The sequence below is a fragment of the Molothrus aeneus genome, chromosome 3 (genome assembly GCF_037042795.1).
Source record: "Molothrus aeneus isolate 106 chromosome 3, BPBGC_Maene_1.0, whole genome shotgun sequence".
NCBI lineage: Eukaryota > Metazoa > Chordata > Aves > Passeriformes > Icteridae > Molothrus > Molothrus aeneus.
The window spans coordinates 40,741,369-40,759,548 of NC_089648.1; the positions used below are offsets into that span (position 1 = coordinate 40,741,369).

The following is an 18,180-nucleotide window of genomic DNA, read 5'->3' on the forward strand; positions in this document are numbered from 1 at the left end:
TCAGAGGGTACTAGTCTGCACTAGGGGCCAAAAACATCAACAGACAAGAAAGGGAACTACAACAGAAACTACACAGGTATTTAGTTGGAGCAGCCTAATATCAGGAGGAAGGGAGAAAACAAAAGGGACAACACGATTACCTGACACAAAGAAAGCCAATCAGCACAGGAGGAAAACCTACTCGGAAACCTTTATAAACCTAATCAAAGCTCCCTTCCTGGAGCAGAGCCAATGATGAAGCTCGGTACAGGAACAAATTAATCACAGGAACAAATTAACCATCTGAACACTTGATTATTAGTGTTGAAAAACTGAATACTGAATGTTTTTCAGTATCATGTTGAAAATAAACATTGATTTTAAGTTTGGTAGCCTCTGTACAACTTCTGTATAATGATTCAAAGAAAATCTACTAAACCCTACTTGAATTTCAAGCATTTGCCTACACACCAAAATTTGTTTATGGTGACAACTGTATGTGGAAGATGCAGTTCAGTCTCTGCAGAAGAAAGACTTTTTTATACAGAACAACATGCTCCATCAAGAGCTACCAGGAGCTACTTGATCTCCCAAAGGTTATCACTCTCTTTAACTGTCAAGGAAAAGAATAGTGTATATTAAAATTTCATTCCTCTTAGTTCACACTGCACACTGAGGAGAGGAAAAAGAGGGGAAAAAAAAAGAAAGGACTGTCACATTTTTAATTAAGTCCACTTATGCATTAATCATGACCATATGGTCGTGGTATTATGCCATGAAATAGTTCCGTAACAGTGCATTTCCTCCAACAGACAAAAATAAAACACAAATGACCTGTACACATGGATTTTATTCTACTTCCTCAGTTCTTTACAGAGGAAATTATTACAAAGTCCTTACCCTTGTGACATCTCAGGCCAACATTTCTCTGGTTTGGAACACATGTTCAACTACAACTCTCTAAGAACCCAAGATGAAGAAAACAAGGTGTTGGTCTGCAGCCTTAAGTAGAGAATTGAAGGCTCCAACAGCACTTCTGCTTCAAACTGTAGCCCAGAGTAAATGGTGATTTTAAAAAAGCAATGAGATATTTTGCTAACCCCAAAAAGAAACAAGCTCCAGCATATCTAGGAAGTCTTAAATTGTAAACAGTACAATGGCAAAAATATCACGAGCAGATTAAATTAGCCTTTATTTATAAGACATAATACTTTCCACTTTCACTCAAACAGACAGTTTATAAAGTAAAATAACATGCTTACATCAAATGGTAAAAATATTTTGGAAAAATGGGGCCTGTTATTTCTTGTTGCAATAGTAGAAATCTCCATTCCAACTTTTTTTACAGTAACATGACAAGACAGATTTTGATTTAGGAAACAAAGATGGACAGAGAGAGATGCTGAACATGCAGCACATTCAGAATTAGTGCATCTCTAATGGCAGCTGCAAAATAGAGCCTTGGCAGATCAACATTGTTGTGAAATAAACAGCTTCTCTCAATGAACAGTCCAAGCATACCACTGAAGCAGAGTTTGAAAAACCACATTGCAAAAATAGAAAACAAGTTAAAATTTGTAGGTACCCAACCCCAGCATAAAAACTACACTGTCAATTTAACTTGCTTTTCATAATTGCAGATCATCCCTCATAACACCTTCTGATCTCTTTGGAAATAAGCTGAAGTGCAACATTAAGATAGGCATTGACACTGCTAGAGCCAGTGCCTATGACTAGCAGCAGTGATGGCCCAGGCAGAAAGAAGACTGAAAAACAAGTTCAGTGCCAACTGGTTTGTACCACACAAAGACACTGAATGCAGTTGAGGCCACAGGCAATCCATACTCCAGAATCTGATGCACTGCTAGCCAGAAGTTACTGTGAGTTCTCTAAGAGCCATCAATGCAAAAAAGGGACATAACCTAAATCCAGTATTTCAATAGCTGGAGTCCCAGTGATGGTTATAGTAAACTGAATCTTCTTTTAAGAGATTTTTCAATACCTTAATTTTGCCAGTTGTGAGTTCTCCCACCCAGAGGAGTATTTCCAACAGTCTTTGTAACATCATTAGTGGCAACACAAAACCCAGATTTTTACAGATTACTGTGATTTGAAAATTTCTTGGAAATGTATCCCTCAAAAGTGGGTACAATCAAAATGAGCTGGTGTCCTAGTATCATACACTGTGACTATCGTATCTTAACTTAATTTGAACACTCATACACAACATATTTCATTTCTCTCTATACATGCCATTCTTCAGAGCTGACAAAAAAGACACCATAGCACCATGACAGATAAAATTTCCATTTCTAGAAGCCTCCTTCTCTGCTAATGCAAATCTGAAGGCAGCTGACTGTCTGAGAAAACCCAATTGTCATCATTAAAATCCAAATGTGACTGAAAAAGAAATACATCAGTGTTGTCAAGAAGTGACAGAATGGTCAAGCAGAGGTATACAAGAGCCCAAATAACCAAACAAATGTGCAGAGAACAGCTTTCCACTCATGTTTGCTCTGAATAGAAAATAACTGCTTTTGCCTTCAAGCAAACTTGGTAAATAGGTATACTGAACAGCTCAGTCAGAAACTGCTTTGCTATTCTTAGCACAGAGACTATTTATCGTTTTGCAAAAGTGAAAGCTAAGAGAATTTAATAGAATAATTAAAATTATATATTGCTGCCATTAGTACAAATGAACATCAAAAAAACTCTGCAGCATGGTATTCTCCCCAGATTTTCTTCAGTTCAACTGGATTTGACTTTCATGCAGAGTACAGACAATACAGGCATGGTATTATACTAACAGTAAGATTAGTAAAAACACATTTGTTCTCTTAGGGCTTGCAATGATTTTCTGAGATAGACAAAAACCAAGTAAAAGGCTACACATCTTTAAAATACCTCTCTTTTTTTATGACCTGCAGCTTATCTTCAACACATTACTTCCTTCTTTACACAGGATGCATCACTGGCAACTGATGAAAATTATGTACAACAGCTACTAAGCCTTTAAAACAAAGTAGCAGCCTGTATAATTATCTCTCCCTTTTCTGTTGCAGAACACAAGTAAAATGTCAGTGTGTGCCAGATACTATTAAAATTACTAGATTCCTGCAGCCCTTCTTCCTTCACAGAAACACTGGGTTTGGGCATCAAAAATAGAAGCAACCAGTTCCTAGCTTAAGTTACTTACTGAAATATTGAACTTTCTTTTCATATTCTACCAGGATGCAATCATTTAATCATTTAATTCTTAAATCTAAGACCATAAGAGTTCTAGTTAGTGAAAAATAATCAAGGGTCCATCTAAATTTGTCTTTTTAAGCTTTGGTTAGACAGTAGATTTCCCAAGAATACTTCTTACACTACATTCTTTATTGCATGGCAGGAATATGCCATGTCAGTTTCAGTAGTTTTCCATTCTCGCATGGAAAAAGAACAAGCAATTTATTTACACAGTACTTAATTTTCAACTATGTTGATATGAAGAGCAAAGCTGCTAGAGATTGAAACACAAACCCAGGAGCACAGCACAGAAACTGGGAGTATAGAACCAATATAATATCTGCTGCACATATTCAGTTCTCAAGGGAGTAAGAGGGCAGGGTATGTTAAAGTCACCTCTCTTATTTGAATGGTCATAAGAGCTAGAACTGCGCTTCCAGAAAAAGCAGGCAGAATTAAGTTAACAGCTGAAGAACTACACAGTGCTGCATGTGAGATAGGCTATACTAGCCTAAAGTATTGAGGGAGTTAATCTTCAGGTTAACACGGACGTGAAGACCACACATTTATGCATGCTGGCACTCAAAGAAACAGGAGGAATGTAGCCCCTACCATGTCATGCTTCTATTCAAAGAGTACAGTTGGAACAATTCCCATCTCACCAGTAGCTCTATCCAATCTAATATCATTGCAGTAACTGGAAAGCACTGCTGTTCACTGGCAGCCCTGGGAAAGCTTTGTTTTCTCCCTTCCAGCACAGGATAGTCTGTGGAAGAAAAGAATCAAGTGCTTGATCATTGTACTGGGGCAAATAATAGCATTCAGGCATGCAGCAACAACTCTGACTTCCAAAACCAGAAGGAAAGCCAGCACTAGCACTTCCTATCATTCCACTGCCATTTTCTTCACTGTTTGTATAATGCAAAAAGCCATTCAAATACAGGAGGAAAAAATTACTACACAATTATTGTCTTAAACTGATAAGCCAGAAAAAGAAGCCTAAACCATGTCACAAGAAAGCAAACACGCTGCCATCCCAGCTGCTATAGCCTACTGCCAGTAAGAGCATGAGAACAGTCTAAATGAAAACATCAGGCAGTTGCCAGAACAGCAACTGACATACTTCCAAAAAAACTCTCCCATTGGAGACTCTTCTTCCTCCAGCTGACAAAAGAATTCAGTGCTAGAAATTTGATATCCACAAGCCCTAGCTGATCACAAGAAGCTTTTTAATTACTCTAATAAGATGCTTATGTGAAATCACATTTTCCAGATTGATCATTTAATGCTCCCCCCCATCACCTTCCTCCAGGATAGGGAGTGCATTACTTTAGCCTACAGAACACAAATGCAGACAAATATCTTCAACTCACTTGATATCAAGCTGCGTTACTGCAAAGTTCATAAACCAAGCAAGAATACTGTATGAGAAATATGCTCACTATTGTATGAGAAACAGCAGCAAACAAATTATCAGTATCAACAAGGCCACTGTCTTTAGTTTTAAACAAAAAAAACCCAAAACACTGAGAACAAAAGTCACACACACATTTTGCCAAAATAAGTTCTACATCTATCTTCATTTGTATAATAAAATAGAATCTCTACCTAAAAACCTGTCTAAACTAATTATGCTTTAAAAAAGCAAACACCATGTGCCATCAGGTTCTGACAACACATTATGACACTACAAGAGGAAAGGACACAGCTAAGTCATATAGCTAAGGGGATAACCTACATAAATATACAGCTAGCAATAAACTCAAAATAAGATGGTATATAAGACTCAAACAAAAAAAGTATTAATAATCAAACCCAACTACAGGCATATGTTTTGCATACATAAACAAGTGCTTAAAGCCTTAAACTCAGATAAGGTCAGTGTTTCTGTGGAATATTTTATAAGATATTGTCTTCTTAAGCACAGCAGGGCTCTAAGCTCTACCAGTCACATCTTTTTTAAAAGAAGACAATGTCTTCAAAAACTATCAAGTACCTACACCCACCAGCATCCAACACCTTGCTTATTCAACATTACAAACTGCCTTTCATCACAAACTTGGTGTACTAAAACCAACACTTCTTAACATAGTTTTTCAAGTCTCTACAAGATTTTACCAAATCATTCAAGTAAAAGTTCTCTTAAAAAAAAATCTTCAAAGCACAACTGAGAAAGCAATCAGTCTTTACATCAATTTTCTTCCATACTTCTACAATGGAAACTTATCTCAGAAACAGGGATAACAACATCATGAGATGACAGCCACAATCACAATTAATTTGAACAAATACCATGACATTTCCAAACTGTTGCCTGCCCCTGTGCTGTAAGCTGCTCTTAGAAATAAACAATACAATATCACAATTCTAAACCAAACTGAACATGTGTGAACTGAGGGTTTCAGAAGCAGTCAGCATCAACCACACTAAGATTAGACACTAGACATGGTTCCCTGCATAGCTTGACTACTGTACCAGCTCCAGACCCATACTCCAGTAAGCTCAGCAAGAAGCACGAGGTCCCATCGTACCTCAGTGCTGAAGACTGAAAAGCTTGAGCTATCTTTTCCATATGACATATAACTTGGGACATTATAACTTCTTGAAATCCATTCAATTACTGAGACTTAATCAATAAAAGCCAATTATCTAATAAAGTTTGCTGAGTACAAAACAACTCTGGTTTTGAGCAAAAGGGTCAAAAGAGATAACTACATGAGAATTTCTACCATATGACCACAGCTAACATTCACACTCAAGTATCTAAATCCTACTGGGAATAAACCCTTTTCTAAGTTCATGGTGTAGAAATAACCTTAAGGTTATTAAGACCATTGGTTAAGACCATTCAATCTTTGGCACAACAGAACCAGGACTCTAAACAGCACTACAACACAATGTTCAAAAGTGTTCTGAGCAAGTGGTGGTATCCTTTCACCACTCCTTCCAATACAATTGAGCAATTTTTACAACATCCAAGTTTACCAAGAAAAGGATTACTTATACAGAAACAACCTAGCAAATGGACTCTGAAACTGTCAAAATATTTTCTACATGCTTAACTAAAAGAAAAAACAATGACCAAATCTGAAACATCTGCAACCACTAGGGAATAATGAAAACTGAAAAAAAAATTTTTGAAAAGTCACACACCATGAAAATCCATGTGTATAAAATCAGGTTTTGCCCAAGTTTCTGGCTCTTAGAATTGCACGCACATGACAGACAACATTAAATGACCGCAGGCTGATTTTAACACCTTGACGCACCTTGATTTTCTCACTATTGTTCCTAGGATGCAAGAGGCATCAGTTATCTCAGTAGGTAACCGAAATGGATTTTTAAGCAAATAGCTTTTGCTTTGTATAAAGACAGATATTTTAGGTCTAAGCTAACATGAACATCAAAATCAATCTCTTGCTTATTTTTACTAGAGAATATTCAGAAAGTATTGGGAATAACTGAGAAATTGTACCTTAACAAGACATACTGCATTCTTATCAAGCCTTTCAGAAACCTTATAGCCATTGCAGACAAGTCTTTCAAAATGTATTTTTTCTCAATTCTCTGACCAGTGTACATTTTGCCCTAACATATTTCTAAGTCTTGTGGTAACTTGGGGTGGTATCAACAACCTGTCACTCAATTCAATCTTTTCCCTAAGAATCTACCAGGCTAAACAACACTTGCACTTATATCTCTATAGGGAAAGAAGTTTCCTCAAAAAAGGGCCTTCAGACATACTTTTTGCAGCACAAGTAAGTCAAGTCTTTCCATCACTTTTTAAACATTAGGCATGAAAGCTAAGAATGTAAAAAAGTGCTGATGTTTGCTAGCCCACTGCCCACTACTTTTCATTTAAATACTTATTTCAGACTCCAAATGCCTTTTAATTTAATTGTTAAGACCTTTAGATTCTTAATCTGTACTTATTAACAGAAAGCACACAGGTTAGCCTATGTGGTGGGGACATTGTCTTTGATAGACATCTATCAGTTTAAGAGGTTTTAAGAATGACTTTCTGCTCTTTTAGGAATCTAACCCCAATTTTCTCACCAAGTCCTTACAGGACTTGCTACAATTACTGTTCACCCACAGCACTTTCAGAGTACACCCAAAGAAAGGCATACACTGTGTCAGTGGGACAAAAAAAGAACATTTCCTTAGCTAAAACTTTAAACAGTAGTCACTAACATAGCGTACATGTGTTGTAACTATTCCACATGGTGGAGCAGTCAGTTTGATGTTTGTCGAGGCTAAATGACATAGCACATCTTCATTTCAGCGGCTGTTGGCAAAGCAGCACATTGTGCTGTAAGAGCACAAGTCGGAGGACTAAAGACCAGCCTCAATTTGCTCCACTCAGATAATGCCAAGGCTGCAGTTGATGGATGGGTGTGCCACTGCAACCGGAAGGACTTTGGCATTCCACTGCAGCAGGGGCCACGCCACCACCCATAACAAGAGCTTATTACACTGTCTGGACAACATGTGCAGACCTAATTTTGTGACACACTGACACACTCCAGCAGAGAGATATTGCAATTCCATCACCCCCACACTCTTGGTAGGCACACATACCACAGCAGCAGTTTTGCCATAGGGGCATTTCCTAATATTGGAACAATGTAACCTCTAAGAATCTAGGCTGGTCCACCATTAGCCTGGAGCAGTTGGCTACCAAATGAACTACTTTATGAGGACAAAACTTTCCTTTTCCTTACCAAGGTCCCAAGAGAGTCAAAGTGTACTTGAGTGAACAGACTTTTCCATTTCAAATAAAAGAAGCAAGAAAAGAAAATATCAAGCAACCAAAAATCCTTCATATCACCGAAGCATATATCCATTATATACACACACTTGTATATTCATCGACCATCTGTAAACCAGGCCAGATAGAGAAAATTTATTTTAGTAACAAATTTCAGCTGTGCTCGTATCTCCAGGGTGGCTAAACATTTGGAACTTAACACAAGGAGAAAACATTTTCTGGCCATCAAGTGATAGCTCTTTGAGAATTCATGCACAATAGCATTAGCTGGGTGCCAATTCTTTGCATAGTCTTTTCTTGGCCAAAGTCCTTTTGTTCGAGCAGATCTGTTGCTCAGTACAGGCAGTCCATTGCACTTTGATAACGCTTGAACTCAGCAGAATCTCTAGTTATTCTCTGCTTCCCTTAATAAAGCGCCCAGGTTTTATGACAATTTTACAGCTTCAGAAAAGTTATTAACAACTGAACTTGCAACCTTTTCAACAGGCTCTTTTTTCCATACAAGACCACAGCTACAAAGAAGAGAAGTCCAAATTATTGCCTTTGATGTGCACTACATAGCAATTTCAGAGACATATAGAATGCCCTAAAATTCAAACTTGCTGTTCTTTTACTATCGTGCTCTTTTCCCATTTGAATTTCATAAGCAAAGCTCAAAACCAACATCTGCCTGCATGGTCCCTTTACACAAATGTGCTCCTGTCAGTTGATGGAGCTATTTGAACTTCCATATTTTAACTTGTTTAAATGACAATACAGGTACCCTGAGCAATTAACAAAACCAGTGTATAAAACAGAGATAGTGGGAAAAATTAAACCGTTTAGATAGATGAAAAGTAAACAAGGAAAAAAATAGTCTTGATAGTAATTTTAGCAGGCTACACTGGAAGCCAGTCTTATTAATAAGTTACCTTGATTTTGCAGAAGAAAAACAGCTTTTAACATTCAATGTGACAGATCCAAGAAAAACACACAAACAAACATTAAAAAAATCCTATATATAAGCCAAATATAAATTTAAAACATGCTACATTCCAACAGAGGATTCAGTTCATAGAAAAGAAAACACACACTGATTTTTTTTTAACTTTCTTGATCATTAATGACTTCCTGTGACACAATAAATAGCAGGTCTGCTTAATTCATGGTAAGAACACATGGCAAATGAACATTTAAGTGAATGACAGCTAAACAGATACTCTGGATATGTTAGTAAGATACAGGCATACAAAAAAATTCATTCTCCAAGTAATGGAGGAAAAGGAAAAAACATCAGGCATTCAAATATCTTCACTTACACTTATCAAAGAAAGTGTAGAAAAGGTCCCCTGTATGAAGATTCCTGTGGAAGAACTTTATGGACTTAGAGGGAACATGAAATGGTTCCATTTCTAGTGTTAGCAAGATTCTCTTATGCCATATCTTGAAAATCCCAAACACACAAACCCAACATTTTGATGTGGACACCTAACTTTTTTTCCTCATTTTCTCTCCTCAATCCATCCCTTATTCCTTTGAAAGCTTAAATTAAAGGGAAAAGCAGAAGAGAAGAGGGCACCTTACTTAATCCAAAACAAACAGCATGAAAGACCGCACCCAGGTTTTAAAATTTATATAGCTTAAGATACCACCACTTTGCATTACATGATGGCAATATGTAATTTTAACAACCTGCTTAGTGTTTCCTTCTGTAACACCCACACTGATATTCCACTTCCACAATATCCTGATATATTCGGGCAATGACATTCAGCCCCATATTCCTGAAAAAATTGCAAATGCCTCACTGCTTCCTGCAGATTCATTTTTAGAATTCAAATGATTTGCCAACACATGGCATTGCCAACATATTAGCAATACACAACTTCTCCTAAGTCCTAATAAAAATCACATTTAGTTACAATGTTACTGTTGGGCAGAGAGTCAAAAATGTTTGTACACCACCTGGCTATATATTGCTTTGTACCACTATAGCTTAACCACTGTCAAGAGTAGGTCATTTAAGAAAAGTAATCAAAAGTTACTTAAAAGTGGATCAAATCAACTTAAAACAAATCATTTGCACTGACTTAATTTGAGCAGTTTCTATTCACAGGACCAACTGTATCCTAATGTTTTCCTTTCAAACTGATTTAACTTAACCAAAAGTACTGTATATTAAATTATGTATAAATTATATGTAGCTACCAAAAGCCAAGTAAACCCATTTTCTAGGCTGCCTGGTAGTATTGTATTGAACAGCTTCTAGGCATGCAACAAGAGTCACTCTGTTGGGACACCCAGCTCTATGACAAAGGTGTCTGTTCTATTCTGTAGTAATGAAATGAAAGTATCAATGAAAGCAGCTTTCCAGCAGACAATAACACTTCTCTCATCTGACGTACCATCATTTTAACCAAACAGTACCAGTTATACACAAACACTTAGATAACACATCACATTGAAAAACTGAAAAGGACAGGCAAGTCAAAAGGGGGAAAAAAAACAGGATTTCCAAGGAAAAAATGTAGAATGCTCATGTAATTTTGAAGACTAAGAATTAAGTTTGCTAAAATTTGTTTACACAGTTTATATGTTTATTCTAGGCTAGTGTAAAGAATAAGTGAGGTAGCACCATTGAGATGAATTTCAATTTTTTTTCATTTCACATGAAGTCATATTGTGCCTTTTCTAAACTAGAAAAAGGTGCTATTCTACCACTTTTTATGTTGTATCTTTAGAAGTGTCTAGAACACATGGAAAAAATTACTGGCATTTACTTGTAATACACCTCAAATCCCAAGAATGATGGAACAAAAACAGGTAAGGCACATGCACAATTAGTTACTGGACTACCTATCTGTCAAAGGACATCACTATAACTTACAACCTTTGTACCAGAGATTGCAGAAAGCAGCAAACCACAGCAGCAATGGAATAACACAGGGGCACAGCAAACTACTACAATATCCACATGAAAGGGAAAAATAACAGGGAAAGGTGGTTAACTACCCCATTTGGTATTAAAGTACCAAAGAAGTCATTCTTGTTTCTCCAACCTCTTCTATCCACGGCCCTGCTCTACTTCTGCATTTATGAAACAAGCAGCTAACAGTAATCCAAGAGCCATAGCCTCTGTATCTCTCATCAGTTTCTAACCTAGCAGGTTGCAGGGGACAACACAAGTCTTCTAAGCAAAGAATTAATTTCTCAATGTCAACAAACAAAATACTCCCTCAATGACGCATTTTAAAAAGAGAGGAAAAGAGAATACAGCTACAAACCTAAAGAGACTGCACAGAATTTGTAACAGACCACCTTTTCATTGTACCCAAAGTTAAGTTTTATGAAGTAATCCATAAAAATAAGTGGCTGAAGTGCCAAAACAGTAATTTAGTCAATTGACATATGTTAGATTAAGAAAATATACATGTATGACATTTACATTCTATTGAGAGGACAGATTTATTATTGAAGTGCCTGGGCATTTAATCTCTTTCCCATTTATTACAGAATCATATAAAAGAAAGATCTATTAGCAGAAACTGTTACCTGTTATAGAGAGGAACATCATTTTCTATCTCCTTGCACCTTCTAGGAAGTGAATGATACAGAAAAGGACATACGACAATTTGACTTTAGCCTCTGATATCTTCACTTGTCTCAAGAGCAAGGTATCAGAAATCGCATTCAATGTCACAACACATAAGGGACTAAAGTTACATTAAAAATGATGCAGCAAAGTAAACAGTATTTAGAAATTAAATCAGGTAATGCCTTCCTGTGATGAAAGAAACCAACAGAGTTGAAGTTTAACCCCTTTGTTTCACATACCTCAAGAGAAACATTCAAGTTGCACATAAACAGATTAATGAACTTAAGTCAACATACATTTCCTTTCTTCCTTACCTAAACCATCAAAAAAGCACTTAGGTACACTAAATCTGTAGTTTATGCATGAAGAGAGGAAGAGTGTATTACGCACATGTCAATAAAAGCCTCCTTTACCAGTAACTGAAATAGTAGAGGGGTCCCAAAAAAAAAAACAAAAAGGAAAAGAAAGCTTTGTGTAGGCTGAAAGGAGTTATTTTAAAGTTTTAACCATAGAGAACAAGAATTTACAAGGCTTGCTTCTTTTTCCCCTGCTTTACCCAGCAATTGAGACATTTTTAATCAGTCACATACTCAATATGAAGCATCAGCCTTTACCTTCATTTATTTCACCTCAGCTAGCTCCAGTACAGTCACCTCTCTAAAGTCTGCTCCATAATAAAAAAAAAGCAAAACGAACAAAAGGGAAGAGAAGGGAAAACTAGCACTATGTACAGGATAACCCGTTCCACAGGAAAAGCCTGCCTCCTTGTGGCTCAACTAGCTCTAAATTAGATTTCTCCAGTTCATTCCATTACACCCAGTAAATCTGGGGAGCCAAGTGAGTAAGAGCCTTCTAGTTCAAGGCAGTTTGGGGTTTTGGTTTTCAGGGGGGTAGAGCTGATGAAAAGGAAGAATGTTTCTAAATGTAGGAACTACCTGTGAAAGCGATCCATCACTCCTTACCGAAATATTGCTTTTAGCTTTCTCCTCTAGACGGGGGAAGATGACAGATGTTCCACTTAAAAACAACTGAGATTCTTTACATGGCAACAAATGCAAAAGCTTGTCAGCACTCTGGCACCTAAATCCAGAAGGCTACGAACCTTGGTTCAGCTGTGGCTTAACCTTGCAGGCCTCTCTGGAGGCCTTAGCTTTCACCAGTAAATCCCCATTCTGCCCACAGATCTCCTTCTGGGGATGCCTCTGAGGAGTTCTCTCTTGGCAGCAGCAAAGCATTTGGCACTTTCAACAAGATGCAGACCTTCCTCTGTCCAGCCTGAAGGGCTCAATTATATGGAGCTACTTTCTTAATGCCTAGAAGAGCAAGTTCTTTAGAAATCAGCTGGAGCTTTTGGCTGGTTTTGTTGTATTGGGTTTTTTAATTTCTTTTTGATTTCAATCCAGTCACTCTATTGTGCAAGAGCTTAGTGGTTCAACAACTTAAAATCTGTGTGACAAATATACAAATTCACACCAGTCTTAGGAGGGGATCACATTAGGATGGCTTTGGCTTTCTAACCATCTTGCAGAAGCTGCTGCATTTTTATGCAAGTCTAAGACAGAGAGCATGAACTGCTTTTGCTCTGGGTTAGGAAATTCAACCATGAAAAGATGCGAACTTCCAGTCTCCACTCCAAAGGCTTTTTAATATAAAACACATTTAGTGAACATAAAAGTAGACCACATTTTTTTTAGTCTCACAATTGCTAGGCTTTCAACTTGTGCTCTTCTGTGTCACAGCCTTTGTATGGGAACCATTTCTCTAACCTTTAGACACGTGAATCAGACACACTCTTTCCAATCTACAACTCAGTGATCCAGCTGGAAAGGAGTCAACAGAACATGGCTCTCTCATGTTCACAAAAATTTTGATTGGAGATTCACCAGAGGGAAAAAGGGGAAAAAAACCCCGAAATATTTATATCCCCTTCAAGTGCATCTTGAATGAGAGGCTTTGATTCTACCCTTTTCTTCTTTTAAAGCAGATATTAAAAAAAAAAAAGTTGTCACACACAAAATTCCAGATGTGGAATATATCACTTCTTTTTACTACAGTTTTTATGCCTAGGTCCAGAATGAGAAGCATTGCACTCTTTTTTTTCTTGTTATTATTATTTACACATTTACCAGTGAGACATCTTGTGTCTTGTGCTTTGTGTGCTTTAGACTCTTTTCTGCCTGCTCAGAGCCTACCAGGCCAATATACTGCACAAAGAGCTGTGGACTGCACCACTGCTGAGGGGGCCAAAGACTTTATCAAGGCTGTACCAAACCCTGCAACATCCAAACAGCTTCACAGGTCTTATTAGAAAGGTTGTAAATGAAGAACCAAAATAAACAGGACCTCAGATTAACTCTGACACTACTCTAATAAGAAAAGCAAATTTTAAAAAAATCACTTTTTTACTCAGGTGCAATCATGGCAGAGGGCAAACACCTTCAACTCTACTGAAGAGAAAGAGAATTGGTGCTGTTCAACACATCACAGGACTGGGTGCCATATCAAACAAGTCCAGTATGGCTGAATAACACATTAGGTCTGTGCATGGGAAAAAAAAAAGAAAAATATAATCCTTATGGAAAAACACATTCTGCTTGTACAACCAGATCTGTAATTAACATGCAAATTACTTAGACAAATGAAGAACTATTCCCTCCTGGTTTCTGTAAATTTATAGACTAAAAACAGCAGAGACTACAATTTATTAAAAATTGTGTTCTCCTATAAGCAACTGTTTCCATTATATTGAAATAGTGGGCAAGTCAAAAGGACTATATGAAGTCATACACATCAAGAAATTTACTACAGCGGGGTTTCTGCTCCTAAGTTTAAGATAGTCTGTGTTTTTTGCTTTACACCAGTGTCTGACACTAAGTTAATAAGCCTTTTATTCTGATTCAAAAGCTATTACACTACACACATCTTCCTCTACTTACATTTGCTAACCTACGCTGAAGCCTGGGATTAAATTTTATGCTTCACTGACAGAAAATAGAATCCTAAATCACCAATCCACATATAATAGTTAATTTCCCCACTTGTTTCTTGTGGTCACAGTACCTACTTTCTTCCTTACCATGGCCCTACTTTAAACTTCCATATTTTTAAACAAAGCACTTGGCTTCAGCTCAGGTCTATGAAATGTCTCATTTTCTTGAAATTATTCCTTACTAAACTTTCCCAATTACCCAAACCAGTAAGGTTTACTAAATTTTGTGCAGAATGACACCAAATTATGCTACTGAAGCAAGTAACAGGTTCATTGATCTCTTAAAACCATAATAAAAACTGCTACTAATATTAAAAATAAACAGCAACAGGTTCTAGCAGATTAAACACCAGACTCTTACTCAGAAATACTGGCTTCTTTCTTATTTTATTCTCCCCAAGTCTTCTAGGTGACCTTGGGCAAATCACTACCCCCACACTGCAGCTTCCCCAGCAGTAAAAATTAATTGAACAGAATTGCAAATCTGTCTGGAAACTCCAAATGTAACACACCATAAGAGTTAAAAATATATTTCCCTATCTGCAGATACATTTGCCTTGATAGCTTTTCTTTATCCCATTATACAGCAGCAATGTAAGATTGCTTTTACTTTCTAAATACACTCTGGTGGTTCTTCAAGAAAGGCTTTAGGCTACTGCCTTACCTCCTATCACATGCTTGATCTATTTCTGCTATTATATCTACTTTGAAGGACCAGGAGCTTGTGTGTGGCAATACATACTTACACTTCAATATATAACATCAAAAGTCGCTGTTGAACACATTCCTAAGGTACAGAGAGAATAAAAAACAGGACAGAGAGGCAATTATCAGCAAGCAGTGACTCATTCTCTAAACCCTTGCTCACATAAGTAGCCATCCAAGTATTTGCTTCCACAACCTGACACAGGAACAAGTCATCAGCATTTTTTTACAGGGAATACATACAGTGATGAACCAAACTGTACCAAAGAAACATAAAAATATTCCTCTTTTTATATATCAGCTAGAACTACAGAACACTACTTTTCATTTAACAGGAAGCAGCAATTCATTAGCAAACAACACCGTTCAAGTATAGCGCACTTCATTCAATTGCCCTCTTGCCCTACTCTGGGTTTTCTGTAAAAAATTACAGAATTATGAGATGCTTTACACCTTTCCTATTTCAAAATAGAAGGCTTAAACAGCAGTTTCCAAAAGCTCTTGATTTTGCTAATCTTTATTGCAGGCAAAACACCAGAAAAGAGAAAGCACTTAATTTTTCTAAGCAGAGATAGTGGGAAGTGGCAACTTTGTCCACATCATGCCACAAAAACCCGTTCTGATCGACACAGAAGTGAACTGTGATGTGCTTAGCTTCCAGCTGTGCTCCCGATCGATGAATTACTACAACACCTTGGAAAATCGCTTTAATAACCTGATGGCCAGAATACTGAAAAATTACTCATGCATTGTCCGCAGGGAACTTCTTGAACATTAGTAACACTTGTAACATGAGCTGCTATAAGAAGGAAGAGACAGACCTTCCACGCCACAGACACAAAACATGACAAATCCGACAATTTCCTGGAATATTGCAAAACCGGTCGGAAAACGCTACTCTTCAGACACAGAGCTAAAGAGAAAGGAAAGTGCTTTGTATCCAAAGGGAGAATGCATTAGCAGCTGGGATCCTCGCGTGCTCTCTAGGTGGGAACACGAGCCAGAAGGACTCCGGTGCCGGCGGGGAATGCTGAAAGGGGCAGACGGGGAATGCTGAAAGGGGCAGACGGGGAATGCTGAAAGGGGCAGTCGCTCAGTGCCGGGAGCGGAGCGGGGCCAGGCGGGGCCCCCCCGCCCCGGAGCGCAGCCCCGGCCCTCCCCACCCTCCCTTCCCGCACCAACTTCCCCCGGCCCGGGACGTGGCCGGCTGCAGTTGGATAAGGAGCGACGCGACGGGGCAGAAATCGGTCTGAAGTCCACAAAGAAGCCATCTGTCCGGGAAGCGGGCTGGAGAAGGGCGGGCGGGAAGGGGGAAGGAGCAGCCCGGGGCAGTTTCACGCCGCCCGCAAGCGAGCGGCGGCGAAGAGATCGCCCCGGTCACCGTCCCTGCTCCCAGCCCCAGGGCCGCGCAGCGCTGCCCCCCGCCCGGCCCGCGCCGCCCCGCCGCCGGGGCACGGAGCGGGCGCACCTTCCCCGGGCTGAGCTCTCACCTTCCTCCTGCCGCCTCCGCCGCCGCCGGCCAGCGCGGCGCTGCCGCCCGAGTACATGTAGTAGGCGATGCCCAGCACCCAGAGGAAGGCGAAGCAGAGCAGCAGCCGAGACCTGCGCCGCATCCTCCCTCCCGCGCCGCCGCCAGGCCACCAGGAAACGGCCGCCAGCAGCCGCCGCCTCCGCTCCTGCCGCCGCCGCCGCCGCGCAGGGTCAGGGGGCAGAGGGCGAGCGCCCGCCCCCCGACCAATCCCGCGCCGCCCGGCCCCGCGGGGGGCGGGCCGGTTCCGCCGCCGTCGCCATGGTTGCAGCACGCCGGGCCGCCGCCTCCGCCGCGCCCGCGGGCCGGGGGCTGCGCGCCCCCCGCAGGGCGGGCACCGGCACGGCCCGGACCGGCCCCGCCCGCCCCTCCCGCCGCCGGGCACCCTCGGGTTCCCCCCGCCGGCCGCGGGTCTCCGCGGGCGCTGCCTGAGCCGGGCCGGGAGGAGGGAGCCGCGCCCCGCGGGCAGCGGACGGACGGCGAGGGGGAGGCCGCTCCCCGCCCTGAGGCGGCAGGGCACCGCGGGACTGCGCGGCTGTGCGGATCTCTCCTCCTCGGAGTTGTCCCACTCTCTCCCCGCTCATACTGGCCGGTTTCACGGAGACTCTTGGTACCGCAAAACTCCAGTCTGGCCCCGGTCCGCGCCCCGCACCCCCCGCCTGCCGTAGCCCGAAGTGTCCGTGCCCGCGCTCCTGCAGCGGTGCGCGGGTCCCCGGGCAGCCGGGCCCTGGGCAGTGCCCCAGGGCACCTCGGACATGAGGGGTGCTCCGGGCTCACCGCGGTTGGTAGTGACTGCGCCCTCGTTCAGTGCATCCTCCAAGGACCAAAATACAACACTAGTGTGTGGCTCTCACCTTTTGGAGTTGTCTTGTTCCCCTACTCATATTGGATGTTCACATAGAGGTTCCCAGGCCACCAGATATTCCAGACTGACCACAACACAAGTTGTGTCTCTGACTTTTCAGAATGGAAAATGTGCTCTATGAAGATGTTGTCCCTAAAGTCACTTGAGGCAGGTAGCGAGGCAGGTCTTCATTATGCCTCAAAGGTCAGAAAGCAAAGTCTTGTCAGGACATGTCCACTACCCTCTGCATGACATTATTGAAGAGATTTTTCCATGGCCCTATGGAACACATTGAGGACCTGACAGCCCACCACCCCACTGCGGTCACGTACCCGCTCCGCTTGCACTTCTGAAGTCAGCACTACAGCAGTGCCCAGTCTGGAAGCAAGGGCACCACTAACACAGCCCTAAAAGGATCTCTGGGGGATTCTGACTGGATCTTCCCAGACGGGTGACCCATGTAAGGCTTTGCTCTTAGAGGCTGGTCTGTTGATATGATCATTGCCTGGTAAAATTATCTGTCTTTCTACTGACCCACTTCCACCCCTGAACACTCCAGGAC

The 18,180-nt window shown here is 40.6% G+C and overlaps 1 protein-coding gene across 1 annotated transcript in view; it reads right to left on the reverse strand.

Annotated features, from left to right (window-relative positions):
• GALNT2 (polypeptide N-acetylgalactosaminyltransferase 2) overlaps positions 1–16,914 on the reverse strand; it is a 96,745-nt gene extending 79,831 nt beyond the window's left edge. The window contains exon 1 of the mRNA XM_066545653.1: positions 16,737–16,914. Within this exon, the coding sequence (XP_066401750.1) occupies positions 16,737–16,859 (123 nt within the window). The 5' untranslated portion in view covers positions 16,860–16,914. The remainder of the gene's footprint in view (positions 1–16,736) is intronic.
• Positions 16,915–18,180: the final 1,266 nt, after the last annotated feature.